Source organism: Phoca vitulina, unplaced genomic scaffold (assembly GCF_004348235.1).
Source record: "Phoca vitulina isolate PV1807 unplaced genomic scaffold, GSC_HSeal_1.0 scaffold94, whole genome shotgun sequence".
Taxonomy (NCBI): Eukaryota; Metazoa; Chordata; class Mammalia; order Carnivora; family Phocidae; genus Phoca; species Phoca vitulina.
The window spans coordinates 3,857,975-3,871,978 of NW_022589797.1; the positions used below are offsets into that span (position 1 = coordinate 3,857,975).

A 14,004-nucleotide genomic window follows, 5' to 3' on the forward strand; every position below is an offset into this window, starting at 1 on the left:
CAAGCAGGGGGAGCGGGAGAGGGAGAAGCAGGCTTCCCACGGAGCAGGGAGCCTGATGTGGGGCTCGATGTGGGGCTCAATGTGGGGCTCGATCCCAGGACCCTGGGATCATGACCTGAACCGAAGGCAGAGGCTTAACGACTGAGCCACCCAGGAGCCCCAGTTTTTAAGAGTTTGAAGAAATTTGAGAAGCAAAATATTTGAGAACTGCTGTTCCCAGGAGTCCTGGCTCCTTCTAATGGAAAATGGTATTTAGAAATCACAATCTAGGAGCTAGAGATGTTCATGGTTACTGGATTGGCCATTATTTTTAGGCCATTTCAATGAGCAGAGCTAAGATAAAATGATAAATATATTTAAAGATAAAATACATCATGAGTTTTTACTGAGTCTTTTGATTCAAATTCAGGACTTCAGAGTTTTTACTTAAACTCATACAATTTACATTTATATCTTTCTCCCATTACAAAAATTCCAACATAAATGTTTATTTTCAGTGTCAGATTAATATTACCACCATTTCCAACAATATAATTACCTAAAACAGTTAAAAAAATTTTTTTTGGCAGTTCCTTTGTCTTCGAGGTATCTCTTTCTATATAGATGAACAATAATTTGATGGATTAAATTTACTTGAAATGGTGTGTGTTTGGGGGGTTATGCCACTTAGCAGATCAGTTAGATTCATGTGTTTTTACTTTTGATTTTTAGAGGAGATTTTGTAAATTTAATTTTGTTTTATAATAATATAAAATGTTTATGTGGTTCAAGAGTAAAATCTGTTACATAGGATATATTCAGAGACGCCTAGCTTCTATCCCTGTTTCCTCTATCTTACTCCCTTTTTCCCCCAGTTGGTAACATTTTAAAACAAAGCAATAGTTTGCTTCCTTTTATTTTTAAAATTTAAGCAAACATATATATATATTTAGTATTACTACCACTCTTCTCTTTTTGGATAAAAGGTAGCATACTATATGCACTTCTCTTCACTTAGTTTTTTTTTCACTTAACAATATATTCTAGAGATCATTCCACGGTTGTAATATAGAGCACTTCATTGCGTTATTGTACCATAATTTATTCAACCGGTCCACTATTGAGGAATTTGGGGCTAATTTCCAGTATTTTATTGTACAGCAGTGAATATTCATGCACATTCTTTTCATATTTTTAGCACTACATCTTTTGGATATAATCCTCGACGTGGGATTGCTGGGTCAAAGCATGAATGTGTCCAATTCTGTTAGCTATTAAGCTACTCTTTTAGCCTCCGCAGTACAGATGAAGGAACTGACTGAGACTGCCCAAGGTCACTTTATTAGTCACTGACACAGCTGGGATTTAAACTTAGAAGTAACGTTCTCCACGCTCCCTAGGTCATGGGAAGAGGAGTACCCAGGCGGGAGACGGAGGTGAAGAATTTGCATTTGGACATCACATTCATTGGATCACATATTCTCATCCTTCCAGGTCCCAGCACACCACTCTAGCCCTCTGCCCTCTGCGGTTTTCTTCTTTCCGTCACTCTCCCCCCTTCTCCCACAACTAAAACGCGCCCCCACCCACTCCCGGCTAAGCTGGGCGGATGAAGACTGCGCAAGCCCAGCCGCTACGCGGCGTTTGCAGCCGGTGCGGAGGCAGGACCTGAATGACGTCGTAACGGCGCGCCGCTCCCGGGCGTCCTCGCAAGGTCGCTTCGGAAGCGGGGCCGCGCGTAAGTGACAAGACCCTGATCGGGGACGCGCCGTGTCCGGCCTTGGTACCAGCGGCAACATGTCGGGGTACACGCCAGACGAGAAACTGCGGCTGCAGCAGCTCCAACAGCTGAGAAGGCGATGGCTAAAAGACCAGGAGCTGAGCTCCCGGGAGCCGGTGCTGCCCCCGCAGCGGGTGTGGCCTATGGAGAGATTCTGGAATAAGTTTTTGCAGGACCAGACCCCCTGGAAGAACGTGGTGAGTGACGGGCCTCCCTCGCCCTGATGCACGCACCCCGTCGCACCCCCGGCCTGGATGCTGGATGCCTGCTAATTGTAGTCACACCAAGGACTGACATCACTGGGCCCGCAAGTCCCGGTAGTTCCCTGAGGGAGAACCGGGTTCAGCCGAGACTTAGATTTAGAAGGGACGCTTTCTTTTCCCAAGAGAGCTCTGGAGTTCAGGAACAAGTATGGCTTTGGGAGAGTCTACCCTTTTGCTGTCAAGTGTGATGAGAAGGAGGCGAATCTTTGCTTAGGTTTTACAGAATGATAGAAGGATTCATTTGAGTGAAAAATCTGTGATTTTAGTATTTAAGGACACCTGTCTGCTTTTTAAGGTTGAGGTTATAGAGAATAACACTACACCCAACTACCAGAAGACACGGGGAGTCTCTAATTGGTTGTACAGCCGCATGTGATCACCATGAAAAAGATAGGGTCTTACTGCTTTCCTTAATGAGTTGTATTCAAGAGCCACCTTTCTGAACTACCACTATGTTCTTTTAACACAGTTTAGTTTAAAAGTGCATTTCTAGACTTTACAGAAAATCACTCATTTATTGAATATTATTAAGATCACCCTTTATTTTCAGGGTCTCTGGACATTTTCTTGAGGTCATTAAATTACATCAATTTAAGTGATGAACACTATATCTCAGAATTGTTTTCAATAAGCTGTGACATTGGCTAATAATAATGGTAATACTATTAAGCAACACTTGAGTACTTATTTTCTGCCCGGCATTTTGCTGAGGGTTTGACGTGTGTTACTTTATTTAATTCTTTACTTCTGTAAGGTAGAAACTACTCCTAATCCTTATTTTAAATGTGTGGAAAATGAGACCTACAAAAATTGAGTGATGTATCCGTGGTCACAGAGCTAGGAATTGAAGGAGTTCACACTGAGATCCAAGTGTATCTACTTTCTGACTGTGCTACCAAGTCGTGCAAATTTTTCTGGGAAGGTGGTATTAGATACTTATTTAGAGTGGTAAAATTAAACTCTAATTCAACCCTCGTCTTACCTTTTGTATCCCTGACATTACTTGTTGATTTTGGCAGCTTCTGGTTGAAAGTTGACATCCCACCCATCAGCCAATGATGTAAGGAAGTAAATAAGTATTTTAGTCTGTTTTTCGTTACTTTGAGTTAATTTTTCTTCCATGATCATATATACTATAACACCTAGAATCTAGTTATCCTAGATAGATGTGTTTCAGTCAAATTGGTTGCCACGGAAAAGTTCCATTTTCAGTTCTATTTTGCCTTTCTCTTTTAAAATAGTGTGCTGAAAGCATCTCAAAGTAAGCTTGGAACACCCCTATCCCAGTATGTAAAACATTCTTTTTCGAGCTTTGGTGTGCTCAAGGTTGTCTGCCTTATACCTAGATGTTGATTGTGGGTATTGAAATTGATAAATTAGGGGGTTGACTGTTCCTGAAAAATTCTGTAGGTTTGATTACGCTAATTAAATTGATTAAAATTATTTTTTCATTATTTATGCCATGTTTATCTTTAGTAAACTTATAATAAGGTTATTTTTAGAAGTCTTTAAAATATTTGTATATATCTATGAATACCTTACTGTAGCTTTGCAAAATGTTACTTGTCTTAAACCTTGTTTGCTCTGAACTCTGTAGGTATCCCCTAGCAGGTCCTATGTTTATTTTTTTTTAAGATTTTATTTATTTATTTGACAGAGAGAGACACAGCGAGAGAGGAAACACAAGCAGGGGGAGTAGAGAGGGAGAAGCAGGCCTCCCGCTGAGCAGGGAGCCCGATGCGGGGCTCGATCCCCCAGGACCCTGGGACCATGACCTGAGCCAAAGGGAGACGCTTAATGACTGAGCCACCCAGGCGCCACTGGTCCTATGTTTAATAAAAATATTTGAATGGGTGAGATTAGTTACAGTCTGTAAGGAAGTATGTAGCAGGTAGACATTTTAAAATAATCACGACATTGTTATATCATTGATGCTTTTTTCCTGCCACAAACATAAAAAAAGGTATATCTGTTTATGTTTCTTTTCCCCCCAGATTTATAAGGCATACCGACACAGTATCTTTGCTTTTACTCATGTACTTATACCTGCCTGGATTATTCATTATTATATCAAATATCACGTGAATGTAAGTATGTTTTAAGTATGTATTTTTCAGAATTTATTTTTAATGTCGTACAAAATTATTTCCTAATTTTGTGGGCATGCCTTACCCTGCTTTATTTGGTGGAAATAATCTGCCACTTATAACTGATTTTGAACTACTTTGAATAAAGTAGTTAAGTAAAAGGTTTAATGAAACTTAAGTAAAGTGTGGTTTTTCAAAAAAATTGATCTTTATATTAGCTGATTACAACTTGAAATACATTTTCTCCTAAAAACATGTTTAAATGATCAGAATGAAGTTGACCTAATAATACTAGTGTAAACTTGGGGTTCTAAATAGGAAGGGAGCAAAGAATTTCTGCTCCTTTCTTTGAGCAGAGATACAAGATAAATTCAAATTAGACAAAGGTTGTCTTTATCATCATCCCATTTCCCTTTCCTTCATTCTGTCTGATTTTTCACCATTTTCTTTCTTTAGAATCCAGGATGTCCAAAAGCTTGAACTTTGTCATGGAAAGATCTTGCGTGTGGTGATTGAACTGAGGCAGTTGCCATATTTTAAAGCCAAGGGATAGTCTGGTGTTGGATCGAAGGCAATATGAGGAAGGAGTGCATTTGAGGGAATGGTATAGAAGGGAGAGCAGTAGCGGCTGCCCAGCATGGAGTGTCGTAACCCAAACAGATTGAAGAGGGCATTCTGGTACCCAGGGAGGATATTAGGTCTCAGGGAGAGGGGGAAGTTGGGGTGGAGGGGAGTTGGTGAGTATACCTGTTTGGAGAGCAGCAGTGGTAGTAACCTGGGGTAGAATATTGGAACCTGAGCAAGGGGAGGAGGACATCTGCAAGAAGGGTGGTTTGGGGCAATGATGGAGGTGGCAATCTATAGTAAGATATCAGGACCTGAATGAGGTGAAGTTATTTATACTGGTGTGTGATGGTAGTGACAGGAGATTGGTTACATATAGGAAGATTGATCAAGTAAGTACATGTATCGATGATAGCAGAACCCAGAATTCTCATTGTCAGAAAAGGGAGTTGCACACATGGAAAGAGAGAAAAACTTGTGGTACTGGAATGGAATTGGAATTATTGGTATGAACTCATGGTTTTTAATATGTATTGATACAGAATTCTATATAGCTGTAAATGTGGATAGTCTAGGTCTGTCCACCGACAGACCTGGGAGCAGTGCCACTGCATGGTAATTATATCTAGCAGCCTAGTCTTACCCAATTCTCCACTGAAAGGATCCAAAGCTCTCTGGAGAAATGGCCAATTCTAGGGCCGGAGCTGGGAAAGTACATGATGAGCTTATTGTGCCAGAAAGTAAAGAAGTGTTCAAAGAATGTTGTAGATCTACCAAAAGGACACAGTCAGCTTGAGAGGACTCCCCTTGGGACAATTTGAGCATCAAAATAACTAATGATAGTTATAGATTATAGCCAACTGAATAAAATGCAAATGCACAAGTCCATATGGATAGAAACAATTAATAAATGGTTAGAAGAGACAGCGCTTTTTTGTACAGTGGATTGCTAAATAATAAACAGACAAGGACTGATACAATTAGAAAAGCCACCACTTGAGAATCATCAGAGTAACATTTTTTTTAGTCAAGGAATATCAAAAGTTGCTAAAATTAATCTCAAAATACCGAACTTCAGCATACTTATTTGATACAAAGGGAAAAGCAGTAATTGTAGTGGAGAAACCTGGTAGACACCATCAAGAAATCTAAATTAACATAAAATACATACTTAATACATACTTAAATACTTAATACATACTTAAATACATACCAATAATGGGACAAACTGAAATTGTGTACTACTTGATAGGTGCAGTAAGAAAACAGCATCAATTTTGTGTTATTCCCTTCCAAAAACGCATAACCTGAATCTAATCATAAGGAAGCATAAGACAAACCAAACAAGGGACTTTTCTGCATAGTAAATGGCTTGTTACCTTCAAAAGTGTCAAGATCATGAAAGTTAAGGAATGACTGAAAATTTGTTCTAGATTGAAGAGAACTTAAAGAGGCATGTCAGCTAAATGCAATTCTTGATTAATGGTATTATCTGTTTAGTTAAAAGAACAAAGATGGCATTGGCATTCAGAATTTTAGAGCCTACACAATGAGGAACAAGTCATGTAAGAGGGGATTTTCTGAGAATTCCAGACAATTACTGAGACACTTGGTAACATTTAAATGGGTTCTTTAGACTAGCTAGAAGGTAGTAATGTATCAGTAATGAAACAGATCAATTTCCTGATCTTGATGGCTGTATTGTGATTATTTTAAGAATATTGTGCTTATTTGTAGGAAATACTAAAGTAATAAACCAGTCTGCAGTTTCCTAAAGTGATTCAGTAAAAAAATTATTTTTATAATTCTTGCAACTTTTTGTAGGTTTAAAATTATTTCAAGATAAAACAAAAGTTAGGGACTCCCTAAACAAATTGTAGATAATCCAATTGAGGTTTGCTTTCTGTTAGCTTGTTGAAAGGAGTGTGAAATAAATAATTGGTGTTTTCAGAAAATTCCCTTTAACATAACTTGTTCTCTCTTTATTGCATGGTCTTTTTAAAATTCTGGCTGCTGACACCATTTTTGTTCTTCACTAAGCAGATTATGTTTGTTCATCAATAAATTATGGAGTGCCTAGTATGTCATCTTCCTTTATTGCTCTGGAAAGAATACACAAGATAAAATTCCTGGAGTTTGTAGTAAAGTTGGAAGATGGGTATGATTTGGGTAAGAGTATGGAGGAGAAAAGTTATTCCAGCTAGGAGGAAAGGTAAGGAGTCAGTAATGTGCATATCATACCTACCCAAGACTGAGGAGGTGACTAGAATTGCAGGTCTTTTGGCCCAGTGGGCTGGGACCATTTAATGGAAGGTCTTGAAAACTAGGCAGAGGAGGTTGAACCTTATCTGGTAGGCAATGGAAAGCTTTCCATTTTTCAGCAGGTGAGTGAGTTGATAAAGTGCTGTATTTAGGAAAACATAAACATTCATATGATGGGGTAATTGGAGGGAGGAAAGTACTGACATCAGGTAGGTAGATCAGCTAGAGGCTGTTGCAGTTTAGTAGATGTTAGCTGATGAGAATCTGGTTAGGGTGAAGATAGCAGGAATGGAAAAGAAAAGTGAAGACAGAAGACATTATTTAAGGAAGACATAGCTCAAGTTGGGGATGAAACCAAAATTCAGAGGTATTTATGACTCTAAAATTTCTAGCCTTGGAAGTTGTAAGTAGGGTTTTGGAAAGGTCAATTTGTGTAGGAGCGTGTGCTGTCAACATGTTTTGGGGATGTCCAAGTGGACATGGCTTGTCTTATGTGTTGGAAATATGAAATTAGTGGAGGCTAGTAGGAATTAGAATTGAAGTGTAGTGTTTTCACTTCATAAACAGAAAATCTTTCCGCAACCATTAAAAGGGGCTAACAATTTATATGTCTAAGGGTCACAGTATAGTTTGTTTCTCTTGTTGATAGACTTTAAAACAAAATTTTATATTTATGTTCACCTGCAAGTCCACAGGCCATTTCATATCATCATATGTCTGTTATTTTTTTACTGTCTTAACATGCAAGACTCTAGAGGAGAAAAATATATTACTACTGTCAGTGCAAGTTTTTTTTAACATCCAAGAGTGGTTTTTACATGCAGAAAGAACTGTTCACAGTTACCTGGAATATAAATTTAAATTCATTTTGTTAGTTTCAATTTTAAAAACCTCCTTTTTTCCTAATTCTTTATATTCAGTTTTCAAAATTCTGTTAAACTACTTACACATCTAGTAAAATATAAACAGTCTCCTTTGTTCTTATTATCTTTGGATTAATTCAAGTTGAACTCTCCTAAAACAATTCCACTTACAAACAATCATATTCTCTCATGTTTTAAGCTGCATTTATACATTTTATATTTATATGTTTAATTTTATTTTTAAGTATTTATAGAGCAAATTAATGACCCTAAGAAGCAAAATCTTTTTAAACTTATAATCACAAGCCTAAATCAATTATGCATTGTAACTAGAATCCTAAAACTAATCTTTTAGAACCTCTAATAGCCGGATTGATTACCTTAAACATTACAAATGCTCTAAATAACAGAATATATGGATTATCCTAGTGTTTTAAGAACTTACTAAATTTGACATACATTTATTCTCTAGGTTTAATCTCTGTTATATCTGCATTTAACTAAATTTTTCTAGGATTGAAAAGACACTTACCTTCTAAGAGAAGCAGATTTAATAAGGTGCAGTTACTGGTTTGACAATTCAAGACTTTAATATAGTTGTTTATCTGAGGAAGTCATACTTCCAGGTGATTTTTCCTAAGCCACAGATGGATGTAATTAAAGGTTTGTGTCAATAGAGTTTCCAAAGCCTCTCCCTTACCTTATTTTTTCTCTGGTTTTGGGTAGGTCTGCATCCTCATTAATGTTGTAGCCAGTTTGCTTCAGCTAACACCTTTACTGACCAATTGAATTTTACAGTCTTTCTAAGGACATTTCAGTGTCTTCTTGCCGCTGGTCCCAGTACTGAGAGACATTTTAATGTATTTACATTGTATTCTGGCTTTATCTCCTGCTTTTGGCTCCAGTTCGAGTCTTACAGTATGCCAATCTCTTTTAATAAAATTTTGTTCATGTGGTATCTTGTGCAGATGTATATGCTTAATAAATACATTTATTTAACAAATATTTTTAGCACCTCTTGTGTGCAAGGCACTGTTCTAAACACAGGGATATAGCAGTAAGCAAAGCAGATTGAGTCTCTGCCCTCATGAAGTGTTTATTTTAGTCTTGGAGACTGGCAATAAATAAAGAGGCATATAATGTTACAGGAAGTGATAATCTATGGAAGGAAAACTAAACAGGGTAAAAGACTAGGTCTCTCTGGGGAAGTGCTGTTTGAAGAGAAACATAAATGAAATGATGATATGGATCAAGCAGATATCTAGAAGAGCATTTCAGGTAGAGGAATTATTACATATAAGGGCCCTGAGGCACAAGTTGGCCCAACTGAGTAGACTAATAGTAAAGGAACCACTGTGGCTACAATAGAGAGAGAGAAAGAGAGAAGATCAGAGAGGTGGCCAAGGGCCAGATTGTGTAGGGTCTTAGAGATCATAGCAAGGACTTTGGCCTTTGCTCTAAGAGTTATGAAACTTTGAGCAGAGGAGTGGTCCATCTTAGAATCACTCACCTCTGCTGTGTAGAATAGACTAAGAAGGCATGTGTGGACACCAGGACACTAACAGGTTAAAAAAAAAAAAAGAGGCTTGAACAAGGGTAGTAGTACTAGGTGGTGAGAAACGGTTGGATTCATGATATAATCTCAAGATAGAACCAACAGGATCTGCTGAGGAATCCAGGTTTTTGGCCTTTGTAACTAGGAGAATGAAAGTGCCATTTGCTACAGTAAGGAACCATTTGGGGCTGGGGGATGTTATAAGTTGGACCTGGTTAAATTTGAGATGACTAGTAGAGATAGCCAAGTGAAGATCTTGAGTTAAATATTTCAGTCTGGAATTTGGTGAAAGTTTGGGGCTTAGTTAAAAATTTGGGATATGATCTATTTTATTTTAGAAGAAACTCTAAAACCATAATTAACAGAGCATTACTTTTATTGCAGGCAAAACCATATGCCATTGTTGAAAGGAAGCCCAGAATATTCCCAGTAAGTCTTAATATATCTGATTTTTCTTTTATTAGTTTTCTCCCTCCTTTACCTCCCTAAGTGATCATTAAAGTGCTCCTTTCTCCTCACTGTCATTGTAAGTACCTGTTTTGTATATTCTTATAAAAAAAAATAGGAAATATTGTGAGGCAGCAGCTACAGTTGAAAATGGGAGGTGGGCATATTTCTTTTGAAGCTGGCTGTAAAACTTGTATAACCTTTGTAGTCCTGAAGTGAATTGAAGATACCAACAGTTTTTCACTGGTACCCTGTTTCATGTAGGGTTAAGGACTTAGGGCACTAGCCTGAGCAGACACTTGAGCATAGTAACAGCAGCTGAATTCCTCTGTTATTAATTCCAAACTGCCATTTCTTATGGCAGTTTGACCTTAACCTCTCCACCTGTGAATTTAAAATCCTGTTAATGTGTACTTTAAGTTTTGTGGTGTGACTATGTAAGCTATTATCCTAATTTAAAATTGAGTCTTTAAAGCATTAAAAGATTACTTAGTCATCAGTTGGTATTTTTACTGGTTTTGTAAGGTTCTTGTTTAAAGCATAACAAAATGCAGATTATGTTCTTGTCCTATTTCTAGTCATAGATAATGAACTACCATCAATCTCTAAGTTCTGTAATTTTAAAAAACAGAACTCAGTGTTGGTTCTTGCTTCAATCAAATGACATAGTCACAATAATCCATAATCGTCTGCAACAGAAGGGAATTTAAGGGTGAACCACCAAAATTAACTAATCCTTCAGTTGAAACTCAGCTTTAGGAAATAGGAGATTTCTTCTATATTTTGTTGTGTATAATTAATGTGTGTCAGGGCCTACGTAGTCTCAGAATAGGAAACTATGTTACTGGTTTCACCAGTTGGGTAATTTATTTAATCTTCCATTGACATATTTATCACTTTATTTTGCTGTTGCTGTTCAAAGGAAAGGAAGGGTGAGGCTCTCTTTAGAAGACCACAGTGATTCCATAGCATTTCACCTAGTTCTGTATTTTATTTTACTTTTTTGCCACTGTGGTTCTGTTTCTGTGCCATTGACCCTTTAAGAAGCTTCCCCTGTGAGGACCTGAAGAATGCTCATTTGTACATATATTAGAATAGGATAGGCAGTAACAAACCCTCAGGCCACAGTGGCTTAACAAAACAAAGGTCTGTTTCTTATTGACATCATAGACTGATACGCATCAGGCGTTCTCCACAATCTTATAGTTACACCATCTAGAATATGAGGCTTCCAAAGATCATGTTAAGGGAAAGAGAGGGATGGACATCTCAGGAGGATTTTAAGGTCTGAGCTTGGAACTAGCTTACATCACTTCTCTTCAGATCCTGTTGGCCAGAACTCATTGTCGTTGTCCCACATATCTATGTGCTTCTTTTATATTTCCCAGCCTACCATGCCTGGAGTCTGTGCCACAGTCCATCCTTCTAATTACCAAATAGCTCTTTGCTTCCTTCTCCCCACACATATAACACAGTTCCTTCCCTAGGGAGAAATCCCAGAGTCCCATCCTTCACTGCAACCAGCCCCAAATGTAGGACATCCAGATATTGTACAGTAGTGTGGCTGCTGTACAATGATGTGACTTCTCTTGGGATCTGAGGATCAGTGAATTAAGAAGGCCAGTGAACTTCATGCCTTGTCTCCCCCACACCACCCCCAAACACACCCATTGCTCAGTGGTGGAATTCAGTTATTAGTTCTTGGCAATTCTTAAATCCTAGTGGTCAGATACAAAGATTCCTAACCCCCGTGTGCAGTAAGTGACCTGCATGGGCACTGATTTTGTTTTCTGGAATACCTTTGTTCATTGTTCTTCCTGGCCCCTGGCTTTGTCCAGAGTTTTTGGGGGTTTTTTTGTTTTGTTTTCTTTTCCATTTTCAACCTAGACCACTTCTAAAATGGGTACGGGAAGCATGCCCTTCTTAGGGTTGTATAGCCTTTAAAATTTGCCTCCTTCTCATAGGTTGAGTGCCAGAGGTTGTTTTTTATTTTTTTAATTTTTATTTTTTTAAAAAGATTTTATTTATTTTTTGACAGAGAGAGACACAGCGAGAGAGGGAAAACAAGCAGGGGGAGTCAGAGAGGGAGAAGCAGGCTTCCCGCTGACTGGGGAGCCCAATGCGGGGCTCTATCCCAGGACCCTGGGATCATGACCTGAGCCGGAGGCAGATGCTTAACGACAGCCCCCCGGGCGCCCGAGTGCCAGAGGTTGTTTTAAGCTCAGACATTCACAGGCTTTTGTTGCATATGTTTGGTTTCTTTGACCATCTAGTTTCCACAACAGTTGGTAGTTAGGAAAGAAAAATACTTGATGGGAGTCTGTTTGCTTCTAGTCAGTCCCATATGCATCTATGCTTTGTGTAGTTACCAAGTTCTCTCATTTCTTTGTACTCATGCAACTGCCTCTAACTCTGTGTCAGTTATGTGAAAGACATTAGAAAAACTGGTTCAAGATCAGTCTGATCTTTGCCATGGGACAGAGTCCCTCTGAGTTTTATTGGGCTTCTGTATCTCAGGATCTCTTTGTTGTTAACTCTTAGTATTTAAAGAACCAGAAGCAATGTGATTTGCCAATACTGCAAGGTCCTGCATTTTTTTCTTCTTTCCATTTTTATTTCTCCTCTTAAATCAGCCTCTTCCTACCTGAGCTTATGTTTCTTAAAAGTACATTCCCAAGGCAGCTAGTAGTAGTCAAACAGATACTACAATTTTTTTTCAGCTACTTCTCCTAGAACCTCACTGTTTCCAAGTTACTGCTGCCCCATCTTTTAGCCTCCAATGTCAGTTACCTTGTCTCCACTGTTAAGCCAGTGCCATTGGTTCGATTTTCATTACAGCAGCATTAGTACCACTTTATAGAGTATTAATTGCTATGTTAGGGTAATGCCAACTGAGTAACGATTTACCCCCCAAATGTATAATGGCTTAAACATAATAAAAGTTTATTTCTTCATCAGATAACAGTCCTGAACACTACCGGGGTCAGGGAATGGCAAGTGTGGGGATGGGGATAATTCTACTCTACCGTCATTCATGGACTGTTAGGCTCACAAAATCTGCTCTCTTAAACACAAAGATGAAACTAAAGCTAAGTAATTTGCCTAAAATAATACAGCTTCTTAGTGAAGGTTCTAGGATTCTCACCTCTTGGTTCTGGCTCCAAAGCCCATGCCCTTTCTACCACACATACTGTATCTAGGTTTGAAAAGATAACCTAAATCAGCCACCCAAAGTTTGCATTCTGTCTCTCACATCTGAGCCAAGTGGTAAACGTGATTGCCTAACACATTCAGTTGCTGGTTGGACTGAAGATGTTTCCCTGTAACTTCTTTTAGGGCTTTTCCTATTTCTTGGGGCCATGCAAAATAAACATTATCTTTTTATCACTTTATGAAAACCACTTTCATGCCCCTTCTGGACATTTTGTTTGAGTGAAACTTCCCCTTATACTTCCTTCACTTATACCTTTAGATTCTGAATATTGCTCATCTTTAGACAGCTTCTACTTTGTCTAAGTCCCTTTCAAAATGTGAATGCCAGAACTGAACTAGATTTTCCATGTGAGATCTGATCAAGTGGAACTATCATCATTGCAGACAAAGATTTTTCTACTAATGCATCTTTGTTTTTTTAGGGTGATACAATTCTGGAGACTGGAGAAGTAATTCCACCAATGAAAGAATTTCCTGATCAACATCATTGAAGATTACTTTAAAATTTCAAAGGCGTATGAGGCCAAGTTTGTTGCTGTATTACTGTATTTACTGAATATATTTTTTGGAAAAGTAACTTTAATAAAGTTTACTCTGAGATATGTGTTGTCTATTTCTTCACAAATATTGTACAATTTGCAACTCTGAATTATTTAACAATAAGTAAAAATTGGATAAGCTGAAGAAATATGAGTGATCACCTTTTTCTGGCCATTCTTAACTTGAAAAACAGGACAGAAAAGTAGTCACGTGGTAGTTTTTTTTCTTACACAGTACTTAATCTAATCTTATGTGAAGGTATGCAACAGAATGAAATGTTGCAATAAGCAAATATAAGAACAGCAATTCCACCCACTTTTAGAGAAGACTGAGGCATTTTAAGAGGTTATTTAGAAACTCTAGGTTGAAAAGCATGTCATTCCACCTATGATCCAGTACTCACATGTTGTCAGATCTAGGTTGATTTGTTTTATATAAGAATGTAGAAGAC

The 14,004-nt window shown here is 38.1% G+C and overlaps 1 protein-coding gene across 1 annotated transcript; it reads left to right on the forward strand.

The window, feature by feature from the left end:
* Positions 1-1,646: 1,646 nt before the first annotated feature.
* Positions 1,647-13,615, forward strand: NDUFB6 (NADH:ubiquinone oxidoreductase subunit B6). The gene is made up of 4 exons (XM_032396751.1): positions 1,647-1,956; positions 4,017-4,109; positions 9,738-9,782; positions 13,436-13,615. The coding sequence occupies exons 1-4, from the start codon at positions 1,777-1,779 to the stop codon at positions 13,502-13,504; spliced, it is 387 nt and encodes a 128-aa protein (XP_032252642.1). The 5' UTR covers positions 1,647-1,776; the 3' UTR covers positions 13,505-13,615.
* Positions 13,616-14,004: the final 389 nt, after the last annotated feature.

Bases quoted from the DNA above. Each gene is read 5' to 3' on its own strand.
- NDUFB6 (XM_032396751.1), top strand. From the start codon at position 1,777: ATGTCGGGGTACACGCCAGACGAGAAACTGCGGCTGCAGCAGCTCCAA. The intron at 1,957-4,016 runs GTGAGTGACGGG...TTTTCCCCCCAG, and splicing joins AGACCCCCTGGAAGAACGTG to ATTTATAAGGCATACCGACA. The intron at 9,783-13,435 runs GTAAGTCTTAAT...TTGTTTTTTTAG, and splicing joins GGAAGCCCAGAATATTCCCA to GGTGATACAATTCTGGAGAC.